We start from the raw sequence: 26,583 nt of genomic DNA on the forward strand, positions 1-26,583 counted from the left end.
TTGTTACATGTTTACTAACTCTCGTTATAGGATTATATTTTCCCTCCCAGATCTTAATATTTGCTCTTTCAGTATTTGTTAGAAAACAAGGGCTGAAGGACTATCATAGGTCAGTTGTTCTTGCAGATCTCTATGATATTGTCCTAATATGCAGAAACTAAGAATGATTTTGCATTAGTTATATCAAGATCAGAGAAGAGCAAAATTCTGAACACCCCCCCACCTTTCTTCTCTTACTTATTGGGAGTAGCTGGTGCATAATGGTATGCTCAGTGCTTCAGCAGAGCTTTGCAATGCTTTGTAATGCTTTGTGTAGTATCAATAATGTGAAAATAAGGAACATAAAAGTATTTTGTCTTTTTTGGCAGTATTTATACCATAAAGTAAAATGAGCTCAAACTAAATTTTCTTATATAAATACCTAAGGTACCATGTGTTCAGTATATAAGAAACTACCATGTCAGAGTAGTGCGTGGTTGGTAAGTATACCAAACACTACTAGGATTAACTTTGATCACTCGTGACAAATTATTTGGATCTTGCTGAAAAGCCTAACTCATTAACCTGGTACATAGCTTACCAAGTCTGAGCTGTGTTTTCCCCCTAGTTTGAGTCTTCCAGTCCTCCTGGATTAGATCCTCTTTTGATCAAGACAGTTTCTCCCTGGATGAGCATGAAGTGTGATTGAGAAACTGCAAGGGAATTCCAGCAAATATAACAGTAAAGCAGCCTGATGTAAGTACTATTTCTCCCATCCCTAGCTGAGGAATGCTCTCACAGTTAGTGGTTTGTGCAAACTGCTTTTACTTCATCCTGAAACAGAGCAGAAGAGCAGCATCTGCATAGGTGGGAACAGCTTGCAGTGGGTAGGTGCTGATTGGGATAGTTGGGATAGGACCTGAGCATATCTGAATTCAGATGTAGAGTGGGTCAGGTCAGAAAACTGACCCAAAGATATAATGTCGGTGTTGTCAGACAGAGTTGTTCTAGGTCCAGAGATCAGAGAGTGTGGCTGCTGTCTGTTAGCATGTATGTTGCTGCCCTCATTTCACATGACTTGTGGTTCTGGGAGTAGTAAAGAAGTTGTCTGCATGGCTTTGCAAACCTTGCACAAGTTAGCCAAACAAAGGGATTCTCCTTTGCACATGTTAATAAAAAAAATATACAATCAGAACTCGGTGAACTACCAGAAGGTTGTTTTCACCAAAGTATGTGCCAGACAATTGTTTTGCAGGGCAGCTTCTTCATTTTCTTTGTGGCATTTTCAGGCCTTGGCTTCAGAAATGGAACAGCACCAAATACAAGTTCAGTTTTTGTTTATGAGCAAATAATGTGGCTAGCAGAAGTGAGGATATATTACCAGGCTTGTGTTTTCCTGAGCTCCCACAGGATCCCTGTTCTTAAATTCATGGCAGAGAGCCTAAACAAAAACATTGCATAATATGTCTATAGGCAATGAATTTTACAATGGCCCTCTTAGTGTGCTTTTCCTTAGAAAACAAAAAACTTTGATTTGATGAACTTTAGTTTTTCTATATTCTGAAGTAGGCTGGGGAGACCACGGAAAAGGGGATACGACAACTATTTTCACATCTTCTAGGTTTTGAGCTTCACTATAGATCTTGGCTTTTCCATCTTGAATTCTTATCTGAAATAAACCAGATCTATTTCACATACCGTATTACTCACACTGCCAAATCTACTCATGTACTTTACTTTATAACCTGAAAAAGCTCAGAGAATACAGGTAATTTATTTCTGAGCTGTGGAATTCTTCTTTGATCAGTAACAGTGGCTTAAGGTGGTATAAAAATGCTGGAGGCTTGGATTTCTGGACCACTAACTTCATAAAGAGAATAAAAAGGCAGGGCTACTCATGCAGTCCCTGACCTTGCAACTGTTCACTCCAGCTCTTCACATGCCTGATGTTTGTAGATCAAGACTCTGTGGAGCAGAGAACAACCACAGGAAAGCCAGCAGACAATGTATAGCTACCTATGAAATCCTGCCTCTTATTCATGTCGGATAGGAATTTTCCATGCTAGAGTCACTAATGCTGCCTCGCAGCTCTTCAAGGTGCAGTGAACTGACAATTGACAATTCCTTTGCCATGTGCCACCAACAAGCACCCCTGGTGTTTACAGAAACTTGTTAATCACTTGGGGTTGCCACTAATGATAAACACAGTCTTTTGTTATCAATCCTCTTTCTGAACACCCTTTTGTGGAAGCACTGCTGGACCGGACAATAAGAATAATAACAATTAGCTTGCCCATAAACCAGTACTTCTTGCAACATCACATTTCAAAGGGTTTTTGTCATGTCTCCACCCTTCAGGATGATTAAATGGGAAATTATTTCAGCATAACCTGAACAGGAACATCAACATTTGTTAGCAGGTATTTTGAGAGCTTTCAGAAGTAATATGAGAAAATGAAAGACAAACTTAAATACATAAACTTGAAAACAAAATGCTGAATAGATATTCCCCTCAATGCTAATTTTGCCTGGAAAGCACATACATAACTTCAGTGTATTGTTGATACTGTTTGACTGCATAATTTCTATAGTGCCAGAAGCATTGCTTATACCATAAAGCAAGAAACAGTAGAAATGAAATGTGTTTTAACCAAAATCTATGTTCTCTGGAATTGCTGTTTTGAAAAACATTAGAACTCAGTTTATGACATGCAGAGCCGTAATGATCTTGCAGGAGCAGTGGGAGGCCTGGGTGGAGGAAGTATAACTTGTTTTCTTTTTTGCCTGGGGTGGAGGCAGGTTGGTTGTTCAGCAGGTTATGAAGGTGGGTCCCTGAAAGAAAAGCCTACATTTCATGTCAGTCTGAGGAGAAGTAGGAGGAGAATAAGGGGAAAACTTGTGAAGTGAAGATGGAAGGAATGGTTTGAAGACATGCTCTAAAAGTGTCAGTGAACCCAAAGCTGCCAGATTAATCCTGGAATGTAAGTGTAAAGTTAAACATTTGTTTGCTTGCTTTCAGGAAAGCAGTTGTTTTACTGTACGTGTACAAACGTCTCTATAAACTGAACAGACCAATTTGGTACTAGTGAGCAATTTTTAAAATATGTAGTGTTAAAATAATTTTAATAATGACATGCAAATTATAAAAGATAGTCTAGAAAGATTATAAATATTATCTTTTGGTTAACCTATTTTTATTTAATGAATGGATTTTTAGCATGTTTTTAATGTTTATTTGAAATTCTATACATATGATTAAATGCTTGTAGTTTGCAACCTAAGTAATGCTTGTGCATTGAGAAAATGTTTTAGAAATGTATGTAAAAAGGATTACAATAACACTGTAATCTGAAAAATTATCTTAGCTACTCTGCAATGTAATTCATGCATGATTATTATCCCTTGTCTCATTATTGGGGACTCTATAACGACTTTATTCCCTATTTATAACATTTATCTTCATTATTAAGCAGATGGTAATAAAAGAATTGTGTGACTTATGAAATTTCATACTCTAGGGAAAGGAAAGAGTAAGTAGACAACATAATATATTAGTGGAGATTTGTGATAGCTAGCACTTTTGCTGTGCTTTTTTAATTTTCTACTTTGATTCCTATACATTTTAATAAGAAACTAATTTTTAATAAGGAAATAAGGTACTTTTTTCTTTCAACTTAATATTACAAATTTGGCCACTATTAGCAGTAGCTCTTCTTAACAGTCAGTATTGCTGAGTTGGTGCATAAGCACAGAGAGTATATTATGCACTGGAGTGAATTTACTCTAAAATAGAGCAGCATTGTCATACACTGGCTGATCTATTTAAGAACTTAATAAGCAAAATTTACATTGTGCACAACTGATGTACAAGACCCCACCTCAATAAACCAAGCAGCTCCATCAGGACTTGGAGAGTTTCATTTATTCCCCAGCTTATTACTGCAAGTGCTTGTCAGGGGACAGTTTAGAGAGCTTTAAATTTCCTGGTGTCTTCACATGATGTCTGTGGAAACAGAAAAAGAGCTGGGAAGAGAAAAGCTCATTAGGTCAGCGGCACAGAAATGCCAGTATATACACTCCCAGGGAAATGTGCTGGCTGTTGAGGGAAGCACACTGCTATGGCAAAATTATTATTTCTCTCCTGTGCATTGAAACCTTAGTCAGCTGATCTAACAGTGTGATGATAGTCTTTTATATCAATACACTTAAAATATTATAATCTTCATCTGTTGTTTTGGAACATTTCACTGAGCTGGGTCTGAAAAGATTTGTGTGTGCACTACTTCGTGGTGGAGTACTTTGTACTTGGGGAATAGTGATTTTGAAAATATTACATACAGTCTTCAATTTAGTTCAGTACTGGTTTAAAACAGTAGAGGATTTGGCAGTAATCTCAACAGATAAAACCTAGTGCTGCTAATTAATCACTAAAAGTGCAATCGTTGCCCCAGTGATTTCAACAGGAGTGAGTTCAAGCACCAATATATCCCTTGAAGACACTAAAGTCAAACAGCATTGCTTAAAAGCAGTGTTGAATTTCTTTCTCTCTCCAAGCCTCCTGTGAAGAAAAATAATCTTTCAAGTTTAAAAAAGTGTACTGTAGTAATAAGTAATAACATTCCTTAAAAGCTTTTATGGTTTCCTTGCCTATCAAAGTGCAATATTTCTTTTACAGCCTGACTTTAATGAAGTTTTTCTTGACAAATACTGCAGACCAATCCCACATTCTTTGGAAAAAATAATTGAAGAGTGTGTATAATTTTCACCTATCCAGTAATAAAATACAGTGAATTTAAATGCCTGAGTCCCAAAATATCTAGAACACAAAGTAAATGTTTATAAGTGAATCTCTTATTATGTACTTTTACTATTAAGTATCCTTTTCAAAAAAATACAGAAATTAATGATGCCTGGGGAGATAATAATTCTAGAGCTGATGTTTACAGTTCTAATGCTTAGAGGATTTTTTTGAAATTAAATAATTAGGGTTGAACTAGTATAAAACCAGTAGTAATTAAGGTTGGCAGATTGTGTTAAGTGTAAAGAAAATGTGGTTAGGTCATAATATTGTAAGCAGAATAGTGCCTTAGAAAAGAAGATTACAATTCCAGTGATAAGGATAAAAAAAAATCATTTACTCTTTCTTAAAGCTGAGTGCATCTATAGGAAATTGTTTCTGTTACAGTAACAGTCAGGTTTAACATTGTGGTTCTGACAATGTGGGCATGCAGCTCAGCCCAGGATCTCCAAGAAATAAAAGTAGTTTGAATACAGTTAAAACAATAACGTTTTCATATGGGCTGTCCATCCAAAGTAACTTTGGCAAGGAAAATGTCTTTCTGCTCAAATGACATGGGATAATCCAGAAACAGTAATAAAGCTATTTCAAGGAGTGTGTTTCAGCATAAGTGGAGCCAGTGTGGGGAAGACAGCAGAGAGACACTATGAAATAAAAACATTAGGAGTTCTTTGCCTGATTTATGACTCTAAATCTTTGTAGGACTGAATGTCAGGAGGGGCAGCTGATATGGTGACTGAGATGACATTCCTCAAAAATTTCCAGGGGGTTTTGTTGGGTTTTTTGTTGTTTTTTTTTTACAGAAGACTTAGAACTTTTTTTTTCTTCCAGTGATCTTTCTTTAATTGCTGTTTGATACTGGACATCAACATCAAAATGGGCAATGAGAACAGTAGTGTGGAAAATCAGGTGAGTGTGACAGTGTGATTGCATCTTCTTTCCCTACTAGCCTAGAGCAAATTTTACAGAAATCAGTTTCACCAGTTGCTTATCCCACATTTATCTTCTGCTCCCAGTTACACTCATATTTAAGGCTCATTTATCATAATTGAAGGCAACTTTTTGTTTGGCAATGATGCTACTACATGGCATCAGGGCACTATGCAGGTGGTTGCTCCCTGGGGGACAGGAGCCACTGAGGATCCCCACAGGGAGAATAGGGCTGCCTAATCCCACCTCCCCAGCCTGGCAGCAGGGCAGGCAGGGGACGGCTAGGGAGCAGCCTGGGGCAGCCCCAGCCCCAGGGCATCAGGCAAGTCCCTGAGGAGGACAGGCCAAGATGGGGCCGGGATGGCAGTCTGTGGGGGGCAGATAGCCAGGCAGGGCAGGACCGTGCTTGAGCAGGAGACCAACATCCTATGGCATCGCTAGGGATGATGTTCCTGGGAGAACTGAAATAGCATCCTGGGCCATGGGCAGGGTTGGGAGAGGCCCTGGGAGCCAGGCAATGCCTACGGTGCCCTCAGAGCTCTGACACACTATAGCTTTTTGTTGAGAAATGACCTTGCAATGTATGCTGATCCAGGAGTTTACAGCCATTTCAGAAGGGTGCATTGTCAGTGCATGTTGTTTGGTGATTTATTTTTAGTCTTGAAATGAAGGGATCCTGTATGGCTATGGGTAGTGGTGTACAATTACATTATAAGTTACTATGTTGATATAAACTTGAATAAAAATTGCAATTCATTGATTTCAACAGTTAAAATATCAGGACATGTTTCATTGTCTCTTCTGCCATATATTATGGTAGATGACAAAATGCATTAGGGTTCATTTTGCTTCCACTTCAGGTCTCAGCAGATGTGCTGTACCTTGTGCAATGCAAAGTGGACCCTCTCAAGGGAATCACTATTACAAGTTAGATTTTTTTTCATAAAGAATTTTTTAGAAGAAAAATCTTCCATAATTCTTAATTGTTCAGGCCAAGTTAGCCCAGGGTTTGGTCCTAACTTTTTTCAGAGGTTGGGAAGAGGGGAATATGTTCCCATTACTTAGTAAAGTAATGAGAATTTCTTCTTTATCTAAGCTTTCACTTAGGAAGTTTTTGAAAGTCAAATATATTTATTCAGGAGGCCTCCTGAGGCTGAGAAGACTTTACTTAAAAGTTATTGAAATTAAGAAATCTAATAAAAAGTTCTTATTTTCTAATAAGGGAAGTAAGCTCTGTTCTCTTTTTCAGACTTTAAAAAACCAACTAAATCAAAATACCACCACTACCACCACCCAAAAAAAGCCCACAAAAAACCCCCAAAGCAAAACAATAAATGCTAGAAATCCAAATTGCATTAAAAGTCACTATTAACAGAGAAATAACAAGAAGTATTAATAAAATCTTAAAAGCCACTTAAGCTGCTGAACAGCTATTGAAAAAGTATTGCTTAATGAATAGTGAACATTGTTACAGCCACTGAAATGTTTAAATACATTCATTTTTAGTCAGAAGTTCCCAAGGCAGATAGTCATCCTTATACCACCAAGCCAAGGAACACCGCAGGTAGCGGATGATGAAATGGGTTTGCATGGTTTGCATTTCAAAATGTTAGCATCAGGGTTGGCCGTTCCTCTTTTTATGTATCTGCTTCTGGCCTTGGAGTTTTTTGACACTGACTGCAAATTTGCAAGGCAGCTTCATTTAAGTTTTCAGCAAGTTGTAAAAAAAAAATAAATCTGTTTTTTTAACTTTTTTCTTTGATAGCAATCTCTGCTTTAGAGAAACAGTCTGTATTTGACCCCCTTTGCATGCTGCCTTCCAACTCTAACACAATTAAAATAGCTCAGTGGGTGGTGTTCTTATATTCAGTACCAATTGACATGAGTTGTTTTTGTATTTATTAGAGAACACCATTGCACAGCGCTAGCTCTCAGCTGAGTCATTTGCAAGCCATACACATGGTTTGCATTAAAGATGGGAGAGCCTGTGCTAAGTTTAGAACTCATTTACGAAGAGGGAAGGTCTGTGGAATAGATGTGCTACTATGAAGGATGTAGTAGACACTAAGAGAAAAAGTAAATACCCAATCTGTCTTGTAAAGATCAGCCTCTGAGGAAAATATAATCTAAATTTAGTCAAAATGAGCAAAGATAATATTTGGATAAAATAAGGCTGGGGCCAGCAGTATATTTAACAAAGTGATTTTACATATACTAACCATGTTGTGTTTCACTGTAACAGTACACAAAGTCCAAACTGCTGAAAGATTTTAGATTTGTAACCGGCCCTTTTCAGATAGCAAAGCTTGCTTCCAAACAAGGGTCTGTCAGCGGCACAGCTTGTTGGCTTATGCGGAATTAAATACAAGCTATTTTTAACATGCATTTTCCTTGAAAAGCAAAACTCCACATGAAGAGAAATGTGTTTAAATTGAAAAAGAAACAATCTAGAAGAACAGACATTTTGACCCAGTTTGACCCTTGAGATCCAACCTTTAGCAGGCAAAATACAGGGGTAGTAAATGAGGTATTCTTTAATGGGAAGCTATGAGAAGCACTGCAGTTCATGGAAGTGTCAGTCTCAGCCATTGTGGTGCCCATTAGACACCTTTATTCACCCAAATGCACAGAGGAATGGCAAGGTCTGTCATCAGGCTTTTCCTTGGCTTTTCTGGACAGCCAAATGTTCAAAAATCATCTACATAGCCATAAGAAAAAGAAAAAGCTCATAGTTTCATAGAGACAGATGTGTCTACGCACTTACTCAGCCTTAGACCTCTTGATAGTCTGGGCACAGATGCCAGCTAATAAAGCCACACTTAGAAATGAAGCCAAGCTGACTAGAACCAACAAATCTGTTCTCGAAAAAGTTTGAGGCATGTGGTCTGTGTGAGGGAGCATGAGCCCAGCATACTAGCTCTGCACCCCAGCCATGCCCACACTCTTCCAGGGGTTTGTGCAGTTAACTCAAGGACCAGCTCCCAAAATAACTATGCATTAGAGGATTATTATTGCCTTTCATGGCTGGTTTTTATCATGGCCTTCCATTTACTAGAGGGGCATCTGCCGAAGGGGAGGGTGGAGGATGTTAAAAAAAAAAAAGCTCTCTGTCATTGGAAACATGAGTACAAAATTCTCTAAAGCTCAAATAGGCTGGATTTTCTAATATGTAGTAATCTTAACTGAGGTTTTTAACTCTTGCCACTTGGAGATCTGTCATCTTTCACAGCCTTTCTTGTGACTAAAGTCAGTTACCAAGTAATTGTAAAGCTCTTTGAAGGTGAAAACTGCTGCTGAATTGAAATTCTAGCAGTGCATATTTTATCCCACAGTTGAAAAGAGAATTTCAAAGTCAGTTAGACATAACTTATTTCTATATATTTTGTTTTATCCTTTCTTCTATATTTTCTAAATAAGTAAATAGCCAAAGCTGGTTATGCCACATTTGTTATTGTCTGTTTCTTTTTAAACAAATATCTTAATGTGTAGTTATCTTTTTTGTTCTTGTTTTCTGCTGTGAAATGTGTAAGATATTCAACACATGCATACTTTCCAAAGAGGCCACAACTTTTGAAGAGTCTATTTCCTGAAGCATCAAGCGTCAGTGTTCCTGCTAGGATTTCTCCATTTAGTTCTTACGAACAAATCTGCTGCACATTCTGCAGTTAATATTCTGCATTATTATTTTCCCATATTTCAACTTCCTTACGTCTATGCAAAATGACGGAACTAGTTAATTGGTACGGCTTTTCTGCCAGATCCCAGTATTATAGGGATCAGCAGAGAATGCACTGGGCACATGAGCAGCTTCCCAGCCTTCACTCTTCATTCCCACAGATGATAATGGGGCAAATTCCTCTGAGCTTTGGTGTTCATACTGTGTGTTTACATACTTTTTGAACAGTGCAATAACATTTGTATATATTCCATTGTTTATATTCAATTGGGAATAGAAATACATTCCCAGTTTTCTGCATAATAATTTTGCCTATGGCATTTTAATGAGGTATGCTGTTACCCTACATGAGCTTTTCTTAGCGTTTGTTGTGTCCACCATGATGCACCACTTTTATCTCAAAATTATTTTCTTTCATTTTTCCTTCTATTTCATCCATTGCAGATCAGGAATGCACAGGGCAGCAGAATGCTCCACAGTCGATGGCCAATGGCTACAGGCCAGTGTGCCCATTACTGCTTATGTAGTTCTAGCCCACCTCCAGTCACAATATTCATTAATACTTACTTCCAATGATAATTACTACTGGTCCAGTATTCTATGGTGAGTAATACCAAGTACTGGCTTGAATTTACACAAAAAGAACATTGTTTTCAGAGAATTATATGTCCATTTATGCAAATGCAGCAAATTCTGGGACACTTCTTACTGCAATGAATAATTAGTATACTTGTTCTTCCCTGTGAATGAAGGAGGGGGGATGAAAGAAGAATAAAATTCAAAGTTGTGGCAGGGTTCTTAATTTGAAAGCATAGTGAAAAGGAGGTTGGAAGACTGTTCCTTCTCTTCTGAATTAATGGTTAAAATTGCCATCGCATCTGTAAAGCTACTAGTATTTATAGTGGGAAATGCACACTTATGAGTACAGATGAAAAGGAAAAACATCTTGTATTTATAAAGAGCTTCTATAATTATTTACTACATTTCTCTATTTAGAAATAGTATGAAAATGTTGGACCTACATTTTCCACAGACAGGGGCAGTTAGAAATTGCTCGGTAAGCAAACTCTATTGACTGGGGAGCACAACAGAGTTTAGAACTCAACTTGGAGTGGATTTTCCCAATAGTACTTCATATGAATCTAACAGTATTTTCTCAAGTGTTTCATTGTTAAGCTGCTGAGAATCACTAGTCAGAAAGCTGCTCTAGCTAAAATTATATTGACTGACGATTGCAAGTTATGTGGTGAAGATTTTTTTTTTTTCCCCAAGATCATCAATTTTATTCTCTCTCTCCTGCTGTATCGCATACACTTGCCATCCTTAAGAAAATAACGTAGGTACTCATCAGGCCTTCACCCAACTGTCAGGAAAGGGACAAAGTAAAATAAGAAGCTGCAGCAAGACTAGTGGAGTTGCAAAAGAAAATTCACAGGTTATTCTTGTCTCCTGAACATAAATCACATAAACGGATGGAAAGACTAGGTTAAAAAGAACCATGAAGCCAGTTACATAGCTATGCTTCACTTAGCCCTGTGCAAACTCATGCTACGTAGGTTCAAACTTAAGGCTTAAACATAGAAGCAAGTTGTTGAAAAGATACTTATGTTGACATTATGAGGCTCTGAAGATAAACAGCTTAGTGCCCTCAGTGGATTGGAAGGGTCATAAACACAAACAATGAAGCCTGAGGGTTTGAACTGCTCTTGCTGTAGCTAGAAGTTGTGTGTTTTGTGAAGAATGCTAAACCAAGGATAAGATGGTGACTGTATATAAATAAACTGACTATATATAAAAATACACACGGACAGACACACACACCCCACCACCACTTGCCACTGTTTATTTTTATCTTCACAGCACAGGTATTTCTCAGGAGGGAAAGCCACCTTTTTTTCCTCTAAGAAAAAGTTGTAGGTACTTAGGATAAATATTGTTGCCAGAATTTTTCAAATGCTGTTGTTACCACATCACACTTTGCTTCTTGTATTTGTAAGAAGCAGATTAAATGTAACTTTCACCAAATGCAAATTTTTGCATTCCTGTCCCTTTTAGGATTTTAATCGGAAAAAGCATGAGCTTAAAATTTTACTCCTGAGAGACAAATCAAGCCAGAACAAATAGCATTTTACACAATTACTGATTAAAGAAAAAAATTACTGTAATTGCAAAATTCTGTATGGAATTTCCCTTAAGGAAAGAGTCTGCTTTTTGCATCTGATCATGTCATAATTGCATCCAATTAATTAAGCAGTCATGATGTTTGGGGGGAAAAAAAAGTGGTCCTGACGGTCATCCCCCTCTCTAAACTCCCATACTCCAGCCGCTCTCAACAAGGGGCAGGCACTGAATAATGCAGGTTCCTGCACAAGTTGTTTATTAAGATCAGAATTTAACTCCTTTGCAATGTAATAAAACCAAATTTTAGTATAGTTATTGAGATCTTAACTGTCACGTGGAGTTCAAGCTTGGCCCAATAAGTCAGGTACCAATTTGTTACTGTCCCATGATCAGCAGTTTTGCTGACCAGTGTTTGCTGGTTTGATTGAAAAGTTCTGGTTGTTAAAGCAATATCTACTCACTATCTAATTTTTGTCTATTTTGGTACCGTTTCTTCAAATAAGGGAAAAACGGTGGTTCTCCAAGAATATAAAGACTGGAAAATCTAATTTGCTACTCAGTTACTGTACCTGCAGAACAACAAAAATAAAAAGCCAGAGGAACTAAAAGGTAGCTCCTAAAACCTGCTCTGTCTTTAAAAATTGCGACAGCCATTTTAAAACTATGATTTCCCAACTATGTGTCCTGTGCAATTTTGATTTTAGGAAATGTAACCTTTAAAACTAGTCTTTTTTCCACTTCTGTGACATAGACTGTGTTATTCATATTTCATTGGTATTGATTTCTAGTAGGAAATTCAGGAACTGTTTCAGGAACTCTTAAACTTGATAATTTTAAGAATCTCAGCAAGCCATTTTCTGGTGTCTCAATTCTGTTTCCAAGGAACAGAATTAATGCTGAAATACAACAAAAATAACAAAGAACAGCCTATTGATCGAGATTGTGGATGAACAACTTTTCAGTCCCTTTCTCTGCAACCAGTCCTGCAGCAAAATGAGCAATTGCTGCAAAGCAGTACAGAGAAACCTTTCCAAAGACCTCCATGTGCATGTTTTCCTGCTTGATGCTAGCCTGCTCAGCCGTACACGTGTGAGGTGTTTGACTGAGGGCACATGTGGCCAACTGCCCCTAACGGGGACCATGTGTCCGTCCTCCCAGTTCAGCCAGCTTGGCAGCTGATCTGAAACTGGAGCCCAGGTGCCACAGGGCTGACCTTTGCTCTGCGTCCCAGCATTCACCTGCACCGCCACTGCCTGCTCCCATGCCTGCAGAGAAGGAGGCACCTGGGAGTGAACAGTCAACACTTAGAGCAGGCAGACTTTAAAAAAAGCTATTAAAAAACCCTGAACTTTTAGTGGAAGATATGGAGAAATATAAAAGGTAAGTTCTGGTTTACTGATTGAGACTTGTAAAGGATCATTCCAGCTTCCTCCCGCGCCCCCCCCCCCAGTAACCAGAGGGAGTTGGAGGGAATGGAAATTCAGTGTAACTTTTCAAAGTTTACTTTCAGCTAGTCAGAGCTATGGCATGTTCCAGCAACTGCTATAAAAGGATGCGTGTTTAATGGAGGAATGTTGCAGAGGGCAGATGTAATAGGAAGCAGCAACTTTTATTGAGTGAAAGGAGAAAGGGGAATCAAATGAAATTCACTTATTTGAAGGGGCTTGAGCGTGAATGCTAGGCTTTAAATCCAGACCCAGTTTGTGCTTTGTGATCAGGAGTCTGGTGGCTTGTTGAGAAACACGAGGCTTCTTGAATTGCTGTAACACAAGTCTGTGGCACTGCCTAGTGCTGTTGCTATGGCTTTGAACCAGGAAGGGAGAGACAGTGTTTTGGGAGCCGAGCTGTCAACAGGCTCCCATGTAGCATTAAAGGAATTTCTTTCTGGTATGATAACTGTAGCCAGAGTACAGCAGCACAGGACACATAATCCTTTTGGCTACAGTGTTAATGGAGTTCTCCTGGTTTGGTTTTGTTTTGGGTTTTTTTTTTAAACTTTTAAGCTCCTGTTCAAAGTCATCAGGCAAATGAAGTGATCCTGTAGATTTACTTTGTGCTCTTGCAGAGTCCACTGCTTGTGGAAAGGTTTAATGCAAATTATATTGCATATTTCAGGAGAATCAGTTTTATTTTATTCATTTAAATAGTATGCTGTCTTAAATGAAAAAAAAAACCCTGTAAACTGTTTAGTTTTCCTTCTGTTGTTTTTATAATCTCTCTGACAAACTTGGTTTGTTTGTTGTTTCTTTTTTTAATTAAACCTGGGCTTGAAGAAAAAAACTTCTGAGAACCTCTGTATTCTGGTTCTTAATATAATTGTTTCTTTAAGTCTTTCAATAACTTTTTATAATCTCAGAATCCTTTTCAAAAAGGAGTATACTACATTTGAAATGAATATAGAGCAAACTTAGCTACAGGCTTCTATAGTAAATCACTTTAGAGGCTGTGTTGAAACCTCAAAAGTAATTTATTTAGCAGCAGCTTTCTGATGATGCTTGTGAACAAAACATAGTCTTTCTAATTGTTTTCACAGATGTTAATTAAAAATAAAAGCATGCTCTGCAAAGCTAGTTCAACACTCGATTTGCATAACTAGCTTAAATTTGAAAAAAATGGAGAAATTGAATTAAGTTTCTCTGCTGGCTGGCACAGATTCACAGAGCATATTCTTTTATGATGATTAAATTAATACATTAAATGTAGACCAATGCATCAAGCTTTCCTGTATCTTGGAATATTAATAGTTCCTTTTACATTTAAATATCTACATCAAGACTTATTTTAGATTATTGTTAAAATCCTCCTTTGAGCGTCTTTTGAAAATATACTTTCCTGGCCATGTGTGTTCTTGCCTTACTAGGTAAGCGGGCAACTTTGCTTTTCCTGACAGCCTGTAAAGAAAGAAGAGTGTCAACAATTCAGACTCTGCTCCAACATTGCAAAGTTTGTTTTAACGTGGGTTAAATTTGATCATGTTTGGAAGTGGAAGAATGAGAGTCAGATTTTTCTGTGGCCAATGATAGTTGCTAAGGGATGGCTGGGAGATGAACTGTAACTTCTTAAACATAAAAATATTAGATCACTGAAAGCACAAAACTATTTAAAAGCCAAAAAAAGTCAAAACCAACCAAGCAACCAAAAAATCCCACCAGCACCCCAACCCCCCAAACAACCTATGGAAAATGTTAAAAGTAGTCTTCAAAACAGTGCACATGACTACCCTGTTTTGTTGTGATCACTCTACTTGCCTTCTCAATCTGCCCCTCCCAGGGTGTGATATTAAGACCTAGTGTAACAGCTGATAAAATCACTGGGACATGGGTGCTCCCCTGCATCTAATATGGGAACATCCTAGTTTTGATAAGATGAAGTGTTCAGGTATAGCAGGCACTTAAATGTCTTTGTGATATAGTTAACTTGTGAATTATGAGGATGAACAGTAGAAGTAAAATCCAGCAAATTTTAACCAAATTTATTCTGGCCCCAAAGTGTTTTGTGGAGTGCCAGACTTAGGGAGCCAATGACAAATGAGCCTGACTCCATGTTACAGTTTCAAATTGTCCTGAGCTGATTGTACTGATGGCTTCTAAGTACCTAGGAGATGTAACCACTGACTTAGGTCTCCTTGTATTTGTTAGCGCTCTGAGCTTTGGTGGCAATGTGCCTTTGGGTTTATTATACAACAGTCTGATTAGTAGTGTTTCTTTTTAAAGCCGTAATGGAGCCCGTGTTGTTGATTAAGTATTTGTTATCATGTGGCTCATGGGATTAATGGCTCTGGTGGATGGCAATCCAAAGGATACTGGTTCTCTGCACAGAAAGGAGTTTTATTTTAGAGACCTGTGCACAAGTGGCATCCCTATTATGCTGTGGCTCCAAAAGTGGGATGACTGCAGGTCAGTAGAACAGAGGTTTGTAACCTAAAGGAGCTCTTTGAGTTAAACATTTGACCTTGTGAAAGAGAAATTAATTAGAAGCAATGTGTGGGTACTAAGTGTGCAGCATGTAAGTGCAGTAAGTTAATGACTTAATTATTTGCTGTGCTCCTTTCTGCTGTGAAAGGTGACAGAGGCTTCAGAAGAAGGAGGCCAAACATGTAGCTCTTCATCTTCTGAAGAGAGCTGTGAGTTATTATTCCTCCTGCCTAGCATCCAAATCAGCTGGAGCAAATTTGAGATGGTGGTAGTAGAAAGAAGGAATAATAAGGAATTGGTTCTCACTGCTCTTGCCAACTGCTGGAGGCATCTGGACAAATTTGTAAATTGGCCTAATTTCTTGGGATTCTTTGTGTGGTTCTCCCTACCCTCCCTGCCCTTCTGGGAAAGGAAAAGAGGTCATTTTTGTCTGCAAGTGGCCTAAAAATTATTCTTAATTTGGCTGCTACTGTGAGGCATTCATTTTTGGCCCACCTCCCAGACTGATCCAACTATAGCTCTTGCAGTTGGACATGATACATTGACCAAGTAAGAGCGTGCTACCATGGCTGCCTTGCAGGGCTTGATGTGAGTTTACCAACCTGCTGCCTTGCTCTTGTCTTTCTTCCCTGGTGGGCCAAGGCCAGTGCATGCTCTGAAGACTGACTCTTCTTGGGGTTGGGCCCATCTAGTTGGAGGAGTTCCTTTTCTGCCAAGATACAAATACCCCCACCTTGGCTTCCTTCGTTTTCTAAAGGCTAACTGGCAAGTGGGGTAGGCTCTGGGGTGTGGGTATAGTGGTAGTCTGTGAGTGGCAACTGGGCCATGGACGTGCTCCAGCACGATCATGTATGGCCCCAGAAGTCACTGGTTTTGTTTATTGAGTTTTTTTCTTCGTAATGTAATAACACATTTTTTCATAGTTCTTTCTCTCTGCACACATATTTACGTACTGAAATAAACTCTCCATGCAAACTTTCTCATGCAAACAAAAGCAAAGCTGCCCAAAACATAGCATCAAAAGCAAAACAGAGCCCTGTCAGCTAGCTAAGATCTACTTTTTTCTTTTTTCTTTTTTTTTTTTTTTTCTGGCTGGAAGAAACAAATTTCCTTGTATAAATCTTGATGTTCTAGTATTTTTTTGCTGTATACTGTGGTTTTGGGGCCAACATCTATAGCTAAATAAATATTCCAAATGCCAGATGTCAGCACATGCTGGGTAAGTGCTTAATAATCATGAAACCAAGAACCCTTGGTCTATCCCAGCGGAAAGCGGTGTGATAAAGGAGACTTCTGCAAACAAAGCTGTAGTGAAGGGGTTCCTCCAGGGGAAGGCAGAGGATATGAGAGTTAATCAAATTTGCCTTAAGTCTAAAGGAAGTCTTTTTCTATTTTCAGTATGCCCTGACCTTTTCAATTGCTCATTACATGGGCTTGTTGTGTCCACCGGGTGTCCCTCACTCCTGGCTCTGAACACAAGGAGCCTTTGGTTGTATGAAAGCACACCATGTTCATGTCCAGAAGTGTAATTTTGTGAACAATAGCTTTCTGCAATTTATTGACTACTTCTATAACAAAATAAACCTAAAAACTGAAAGTAAAAAAGCCCAAGAGATCAGGTGGAATTGTGTACTATGCTTTTCATCTATGACATCATTCTGAAGCAGTTCTCCTGTTGTCAGTCTGTACACTTATGTGTCTTTACATTAAGTGTGCCTTAGGCTTTTTACAGTTACAGTCAATAATTAAAATAACAGTGCCTGTATGTTGAGGGTGATCCGATGAAGCCGTTTTCCTTCTCTTTCACTATTGCTTGATGTGCCAGAGGATTTGAAGCAGAGCTTCTTCATTCAGGTGTTATTTTTGCTTTACACTTAATTGTTTCTCGCCAGTTCTTTTGTTGTACTTGAAGAACATCCCCAGCTACTCTTCAAAGCAGCTCTTACCAGTTCTTTTTTGCCTTCTGAAGATACTTCTGCAAAAAATAATAATCACCAGGAAGATGCCACTACCTGTTGTAAGCAGCCCCATAGGAGTATTGTAGAACCACAGGGATTTGCAGACACACAACAAGTGACAGTCCCGGCACTTGCACAGGACTCTCTTCTTCCCTGGAGCAAAACCAATAGTTTGCAAGAGAAACAAAACAAAACAAAAAAACAGAGTCATGTTTACAGACATGTAAAGGCTTATCTCCATGGATGAAGATCCATCACCTTTAAGAAGAGGTGATGAAGCATTGCCATATTTGTGTAATAGCATTTCCGTAGCTAGCACTACAAAAACTGCAGCATTTCGTGTAGTAGTTATTATAGAAAAGCAACATGGTGAAGAATCAGGCCTTCCATTGCAGTTCAGAGGCATTCTGAGCTTTGTTGAAGTGGGAGAGAGAGAATCTGGACTGGGATTCAAGTGCTGGGTCTTGACTGACATTGGCTTTATCTTCAACTTGACTCCAAAGATACTGCTAATATTATGAATGTCAAAGTTTATAGCCTTTTTCCATACTCTCTCATTTTAAATTTGCTTAGCAAGGTAGCATTTGCCAGGCTTAGAAAAAGAGAAGATGATACCCTCCTTGGGTCAGTAAAGGCCTTGGCTGCTTTAGAACAATTGTTGCATTCTTCTCTCCCCCTTCTTTTCCTAGTACTTATTTTTGGCTCAACCACTTCCTTCTGTTTTTCTGTAGTTAAGAAAAAAAATGGCTTGCCTTTGGAACCTGTAAGTTCCATTGAAGTAGTGAAATCTACCACAGGAGTTTTCTGTCAATGGGCAGAACAAAACTCCTCAAGCTTATGTAGTCTCAAAAACAGCAGTAGCTATTTAAATTGGGTTATTTTTTCATTCATTCTAGAGCTCTCTACAAGATTCAGAATTAGACCAACCTCCTGGTAATGGGCATGGTTTAAAAAGGGCCCCTCAGGAAAACAGCACAGAAAGATCTGGAGGTCAGGACATCCCTATTCTTCTTCCTGCTGCTGTGCAACATGATGAGAGCATATCCCCATCAATTCCAGGACCTACAAGGTAAGAAATCAAGTTCCTTCCTGTGAATAGAATTGAAGCCTTGCTGCTGTTGACAGCTGGGAGCTGTTCATTAAGTTTCTGTTTGCCTGTAACTGATATTCAAAATCTATCATCCTGATGGATGATGATGATGCAGTCTTCAAAATAACCTGATAAAACAAGGCTACTTACTGCTTACCAAACTGACTTTCTTGCCTTACTGCATAACTATAAACAAGACTTCAGCTGTTGTAGTAACCCTTGATCTAAACTTTCTATTCTTTTTGCTCATACTAATAAACTCTCATCTGACAAAGAGAAACATTGAACAGTCGTTTGTAGTCATGTATAATTGTGAAGATGTAATTGTAAACAATTGCGAAATGCTGTGCTCAGCTCTGTATAACAACCCTACTACAAAACACCAACCCAGCTATATTTATTAGCATTGCACTCTTCTAAATGTCTTAAAATTTACCTGATTTGGTGATATACATATATATGTATGTATAAAAATACATAGGACTACTTTCAGAGTTAAGGTATTCCTCAGTGCTATTAAGGATGGCAGAGGGTAACATAATCTGGATTTTATTAAATATCCCAAAAGGAGTATTTTCTCTGAAGCACTAATACTTTTTACTTGAATGCCTGAACTTTCCCATGCTACTAGGGTTTTCACCTGCTGCAGTGAAGAAATTCTCTGATACCAGCACGATTTTAACATAGGGCTGAATACTTTCCAGATCATCAGTGTTACCTGGGATAGAATGAAAAATACAGCTTCAAAGGAGTAGCAGTAACTTGCTGATAAACATGTAGGATTTTTAGGCCGTGGGTATGTTTTTAAGTTTTTTCACAAATTTTCTTTAAGATTGGAGAAGTCACTGCAGAAAGATTTGCCACATCCTTTTCAAGTGGAGTATGTGTGATTTGGGCCTTTTTCTGTTTCCACCCATGCTGGCTACCATTTCTGATTGCCGCTGATTGAAAAATGTAAACTTGAGAAATTAAAAACAAGAACAAACAGTAGTCAAGTAAAATATTTAAAATGCTGTTAAGTTAATGCTGTCCCAGGAAATAAACTCTTCTCCTTTTTCTACAATAAATTATGAAGTTTAATCATTTCTTTACCAAGAAAGTGGTCAAACGCTGGAACAAGCTTCCTAGAGAGGTGGTTGATGCCCCAAACCTGTCAGTATTTAAGAGGCATTTGGGCAATGCCCTTAACAGCATGCTTTAACTTCTGGTCAGCCCTGAAGTGGTCAGGCAGTTGGATCATGGTAGGTCCCCTTCCATATACTGTTCTATTCTATTTGATTTGATTCTGTTCTGTTCTTTCTGTTTTATTTTAAAATTATTGATATGCAATAGTTTGTGGCAGTTTAAGTCCAAATGCAGGTATTAAGATATTATTGACCACATCAAGGACATTTCAGGGAAATTTAAAGACGTGACATAATCTGAAAAGATTTACCAAGAAAAAGCAGCTTCCTTTCTGGAAGAGACAGTTTGGCTGGGCTGTGCAGCTCTTACCATTCAGTAGATTGTCATGCTTCAGTACACACAGAGGAAGATATTTGCTATTAATTTTACTTCTGCCTGCAACTAGAACATCTTAATTATCTACTGAAAATAATGAAGTCTGAGTAAGACTAAGACTGCAAGGTTAATTTACAATGATAAAGGTATTTAAGGCTGAAGGTTAAAGTGACAAAATGTTGCGCTTCTTTCACAGAGATGTATGACTCTCTCTTCTAATGTGGGATCACTTTCCAGCACCAGGTCTATACCTGAAACAGCTCTTCCTTGGATGAGTTCCTTATGTCTTTGAGAGTGTGTCTCCATTTTCATGTCAAATGAGGAAAGCCATAGATGTCATTCACACTAGTTAGAAAAAATTGAGTTTGGAATTGTGATATAAACTTGGACAGGGTGAGAATTTTAGATGCATATTTTGTTAATCTGTTATTTCAGTTAACAAATACTGCATGTATCCTCTAGCTTCTAGTTTATCTCAACAGTTCTGTGCATAACATTTGTGTTGTATGTGTGTGTAATAGTGAGTAGCCATGCTGTCCTAACTGAAGAAAATATACATTTCTTGTAAGCTACTTAAAACGTGATGCATTCTGATTTGTGACAGTCAAATAGTTACTTTCCACTATTCTTATCGGTATAAAAGTTGTATTATGGGAAGAGGAAAAAAGTTAGAGAGAAATAATGAGTATTACTAACTGCTGAATTTTACTATAGGCCTATCAGGACTAACATTCCTGCAAATTAGAGTTGCTTGTGAAACTGCAAAATGACAGGTATTAGACTATGTACTTAGAACTGCAACACCTGTACACCCTCTGATTGACAGCATTTGTACCAGCACTCACCTAACACAGTGTTTCCATCAACTGCCAAGGCCTGCCTTACATACTGCCTCTATCCTGCTAATGCAGCAGCAGCAGAATTCACCTCAGAGGGCTTAAACTGTGTATCTTCTTGTAGTTTCTCAGAAAGCATCTTTGTACAATTACTTTCTTGTCCACATTTTAAACAAGATTTGTACACAGCTTTCTGCAATGGCTCCCTATAAAGGGCCTTCTAACTAGCCACGAGGAGTCTGATAGGGAGTGCCACTGTGAAACACAATGGAAAATTCATTTTTTAGAAAATGAAATTTTCAAACAAAAAAAAAGTTCAACTCCTTGAACTAACACTAACTCCCAGGAGTGAACCTTATCAAACTACTAATGTATCTGAATTTAATTTTCTGCACCTGCAATATGAGTATAGAATATACAGTGTAGTATGTTAAAGAGCAAGAGATTCTTAGATGTTGCCAGAAAGCAGCAAGAAGTATGCAGAGACTGACATTCTTGCTGTATTCATTTGTGGAAAGGTAAGGAACTCAGGTACACAAAATCAGAAGGGCGTCACCCAAGAGCCCTGAGGAAATAGCTCTCCATCACTTCTGTGATGTTTGGTTTATTTATAAAGCTCAAAATATATAAAATCAAGGAGGAGACTTTGAGGGAAGGCAGGTTTTTTTACCCTGATCAACAAGAGGAAGGTATTCCTCTACTTCTATCTCCAAGAAAAAAATAATAGGTGGCAAAATGGTATCAAGCAGCCAGGAATGAAGCTGTATTCATACATGCAGCAGGATTTTGTTGCTCTCACCCAACCATTTGGTAAAAACCATTCTTGATAAAATGCATGTGCAGGCACAGCTAGGAAAGAAGAGGGATGCAAAATTTGGGTGGGTTTTGGTGTTGCGAAGGAGAAAGCATGAGCTTGGAGTTTCTCTAGTCGCTTAGATATGGGAAACCATTTAATACAGCCCACAGACAGATCTGTATCATTGTCAGTACTGGAAGGACATGGTAAACTTCTCAGCGCCTCATCACCTGAATATTTGACCTGAAACTTCTAGAATTTCTCATCAGTCTTGCATCTACATACGGATGGACCTTTGTATCTTCATCCTGTGGGCAAGGTTGGGCAGTCCTGCCATCAAAAATGGCCTCTGTGGGAAACAAAGCTACAAGGTCTTGGCTGAAGACATGACCATGGCTTTTAACACAAGGAGTGGCCTGTTTTACTGGTGGAGTCTCCTTTGAGAATGCAGAAATCTACTAAATGCATTGCAAAACTTATAAGCACGTTCTGGTTTTTTGTTTGTTTGGTGACTTTGGTGTAATACAATTTAACCCTTAAATTATTGTGTCTATGCTATTCCTTTCCAAAACGTGCCATTCTTCGTGACTAGACTTTAGCATACTGTAGGACTCAGGATAGTAGTTTTCAAAATATTCTTTTTTAACTGCAAAATAGCAAGTATGTCTCTTCTTCCTACTGTAGTGATGGTAGGGATAACTGGTTAATAGAGTCTGATCTGAAGCCAGAACTTTTCTGACAGAGAAGTGGGCCAGATAATTTTTTCTCTCTGGGTCTGGATTTTAGGTGGAGGCAAAAGTTGAGGCTCCAGCTATAAGCAGGTACAGGAGTATTAACCAGGAATGGAAAACTAACGAACACTGGAGCTGAGATGCGGTGTGTGATGGTTTACATTAGCATCAGCACTTTTTGCATATAGCCTCTTGGAAGACTTTGTTAACTGAAGAAGCAAGTAGTTACACACTGATGTGGTTTGAAACAATGAACTGAGTACAGCTGATTAACACAAGGCTCTACTGTCACCCACCCACCACATTAAGCTATCCAAACTGGTGTTCCAATGGGCCAGCAGTAGTAATGGAGACCGTGCAGTGGGGTCTCCTATCTTGGATTTTGAATATTGGTGGTTTGGCTTGTCTTTGGCAAGTGCAGTCTTGAATTTTATTTTATTTTATTTTAGTATTAGTCATATTATACTGTTCTGTGACCAATTTACATTTTGCAAAATGCGTTGCTTGAAAATAGTATAGCTGCAGTTCTTTAGGGGTTCCTTTGAAAAATGTGAGTACCAACAACACTTAGACTTACCTTCTAGCTGATTAAAACAGCTTTATACTTCAGCATGCAAAATTGTAACTCATGTGAGATGAATGTTACACAGATGAGTCAGCTTGAAGGGATTCATAAGATTCCTGTTTCAGGAAATGTATTAGATGGGCACGAGCTCAGGCAATTACTTTTTATTTAGCCTTACTCCTGAGACTGCTGGCACATTCCTGTTTTGGGTGGCTTCTAAGTTATATCCTGCCAAAATAGAAGCGAAGACAATAAACGGAAAATCTTTGAAGCTTCAGATTCCAGGCTGTTTATTTTTAACTCACTCCTGTATGCTGCTTTGAATGCACCTTCTCCATCCTGAAGTGAACTCTTACAGGTCATACACTCTTACACAGTGTATGACCTGCCATCCTCAGATGGAGTACCTCTGTGTGGAAAATGACCATGTCCGCTTTTTTCCAGTCTTCTGGGTGGGTGGCTTTCTTCCATCCTCCACAAATTCTCAGAAATTGTTTCAGTCTCTTTCAAATTCATAAGTTTTGGAATTCAAAACGTCTGTGACTTATTTTAAAAAATTCTGTTCCAGTCAAAATTTTTTTACCTGTTTCTCACCAGTTCTGTATGGTGAAAAGTAACACTGGGCAGGAATAAATCTGTAAACTTCCCTTGTGAAATAAAAATGCTGCTGAACTATAGTTAGCAAGCGTCAGGCCTTGCATTGGTGTCTGTGTGAGATGTAACCATGCCTTTCTCCTGATGCACACGCACAGGAAAATGCCTGGGAATCCTTAGCTGGACAGCTCTACCTCCAGAGAGACATTTTTTTCTAGCATGTTTAGGAAGAAGCAGAAACAGCAATTTAAAAGGTACACACCCAGAAGCAGTTCAGGGGAATAAGCACTCTTCATAGATGAACTTGGCTGCTCTCCCACCTGGAGTGCTGCACACAGATCCTGTGGGACCCACAGAACCGCTGCAGAATGATGAGCAGAAGCTGCCACACATCCTGTGGGACCATCTGTGCGGTGCCATGCTTCCTGCTGACTCTCCAGATACCTCAGATGGAAACCAGGAGCCAGTTGTGGAACTGGAACTGAAGATCTGGCCATGTTTACTTGCTGCAGCAGTAGTACAGCTTACTTTTTTAATGTTAGAATAATTTAGTTTTGTCATACTTAAAATATTGCAGGCCCTGCATTTCATTCCGTATGGAACAAGGAGGTGAAAAGTGAATGGGGGTGGGGGGAGAAGGGAAGGACAGTTCCCAGGAGGATCATATAGGTCATTATTCCTGCTTCACTTTTTCCTGAAAGCTTAGATATACAGGGAGGGTGGGGGAAGCTGGCTGCTGTTAGCAGCCCTTTAGCAGTGATGGATTTCTCATGTGTTTGTTTACCCTCGAAAGTTCAAATAGTGGCTTGCTCTGCCTCTAAAACTCTGAGGGTTTTTTTCTTTTTTCTTTTCTTTTTTTTTTTTTTTTGTAAAGAGAATGTGGAAATTATTTCCATGTTCCTAATTAACTTTCAATACCTCTTAGGGACAGAGTAAAATGCTGAATTCTTTAAGTTTACTCAAGTCCTCCAGTACAGTGTGTCCAAACGTATAAACCCATCTCTCATGTGTCAGAGGAAACAGAACAGAAACATTTGAGAAGCAGCTATACACGTGCCATGGCTGCAGAGCTGGCTGTGCATTTGTCCCCTTCAGTGCTTTCTAAATTCATCCTCAGATTTCAGGCTTTCATACTTCTGGGAATATAAGCACTCAAGCTCTGAGTTACATCAGTGTGGATGGCAACCGTACATGACATCTGGCTTTCATAGGCTTCAGCCCTTGGTGTTTTTCCCTCACAAGTGTGACTGGGTTGCAAAGGCTGCCTGTCCTTTCAGCAACTACTGCCTGTTTTAGAAGGAAAGCAAAGGGATAAGAAAGGGAATTATAAAATTACCTATGATTTTCTGTAGTTGGATTATCATTTCTTTTTTTTTATCAAGTAGGATTAACATATTTCGCCATCTCTACTCCCTGCTCCTCCCCACCCACCCACCCCCAGATAGTAAACACCAGAGAACTTGGGTCTAGCTGCTGCTGGTTTTATCTTCTGTCCCCTTGCCTTTGCTGTGGATGGAGAACAGAGTAATTGAAGTTGCGGCTTCAAGTGTTAATGGCTGGTAAATTGAGTATGGCTCTTAATCTGGAAATATTTATGGGAGATGCACATAAGTCATCAATTTCTTAACATCCTTCGTAGCTTCGCACCCTAAACACAAACCAGGCAGTGCTGTCCTAATAAACATCTTAGTAACGGGGCAGTACTCTGAAATTGTTCCAGGATAATTCAAACTTGCCACAATATATTCTGAAGGTGGAAGAGCTTAACTACAGGCATTAAAAATTAATTGGTACATTTGCAATGTGCTTCCAAACAAACAATTTCTCAGTAATTATTTATGCAATACAAACATTTTAGACATATAAAGATTTAACTCATTGTTATTTGATGTTGTAACTGGAAGGACAGCATTCATATGAACAGTATGTTAGGGCCTTGAACTTGCAAATCCTTAATTGTGTGCTTAACTTCTAAGTAAGGGAAAAGTTCTCTTTGATAACTCCTGAGTGTAGAGGGACACTTGCATATTTAAAGTTGCACATGCATCTTGGTCTTCGCATGACTGCATTTTAATTTTTTTTAACGTATCATCAATTATATGCAGCAATTATTCCTAGCAAAATTATTCTTTACACGAACTATGAGGAACTCTAAGGTTCTTTCATGCTTTGTCATTTGCATGTTTTCTTTTAAATATGAATTATTTTTTCCCTTAATAATATCAAGCTAGTTCAGATCACAAACAAACAAAAGAGATCAAGTAACCACAAAAAAGAACACATTTTATTTTCCTGTATTTAAAAAAACCCCAAAACTTTTAGGGTCGTAACTTTATGTTGATTGTATTTAATGGGTTGTCTGAAAGTACATACTCCCTGAAGGTAATTATTGATTGCTAATACATTTTCGTGTAGGTTGGATTTTACTCAGGGTAATTACCTTCAGCATGCAGTGTCATTTCCCTGTAGTGTTATTCCCTTCAAAAAGAGTGGAAGATAATGGGACTAGGTGTAACTTAAGAGATCAACTAGCCGGTCCTGCTGTCCTCAAGCAGGATCAACTGTGCTTAAATCATTCCCAACAGATGTTTGTCTAACCCCAGCAGTGTCTTGCAGACAGAAAAGCAAGATTACAAAAAATGAAAAGGAAGATGTAGGAAATGTTGTCTATATAGTTTCCCTTGTTACCCACACCAGAAGGAGAAACATAAATGGAGATACCCAACAGGTCAATCTGGATATATCTTATTATGACTGAAAACTCAAACCTTTCAGTTCTGTGTTATGTCCTGAATAAAACATCGAACAAGCTGTAGTAGCACAGATGATGAATGTGTACTACTTTATTCTAAGAATGATAGTTTAAGCTGCTGTCACAGCTTGTGCCAGCACTGTCATTTTAATTCTGTTGGGCATACATTAACTACAAAGTTGTCCCAATTCCTTCATCTACTCCTGAGTAAAATGAATGAGTTTTCAGCATTATCAAATACCAGAAAAATTCATTTAGTTGATTCATAACAGTGAATAGCTTAGTTCATAGTATTGTCATCTGCCCTTGAACCTGCTAAGTCACAGATTTACTACGTCTCTTT

At 38.5% G+C, this 26,583-nt stretch overlaps 1 protein-coding gene across 2 annotated transcripts in view; it reads left to right on the forward strand.

The window, feature by feature from the left end:
* Positions 1-5,614: 5,614 nt before the first annotated feature.
* TACC2 (transforming acidic coiled-coil containing protein 2) overlaps positions 5,615-26,583 on the forward strand; it is a 129,565-nt gene continuing 108,596 nt past the window's right edge. For both annotated transcript variants that reach the window (XM_056351544.1, XM_056351545.1), the window contains exons 1-2: positions 5,615-5,686; positions 18,273-18,445. In XM_056351544.1, the coding sequence (XP_056207519.1) occupies positions 5,654-5,686; positions 18,273-18,445 (206 nt within the window). In that variant the 5' untranslated portion in view covers positions 5,615-5,653. The remainder of the gene's footprint in view (positions 5,687-18,272; positions 18,446-26,583) is intronic.

Source organism: Falco biarmicus, chromosome 9 (genome assembly GCF_023638135.1).
Source record: "Falco biarmicus isolate bFalBia1 chromosome 9, bFalBia1.pri, whole genome shotgun sequence".
In the NCBI taxonomy this organism is placed as follows: domain Eukaryota; kingdom Metazoa; phylum Chordata; class Aves; order Falconiformes; family Falconidae; genus Falco; species Falco biarmicus.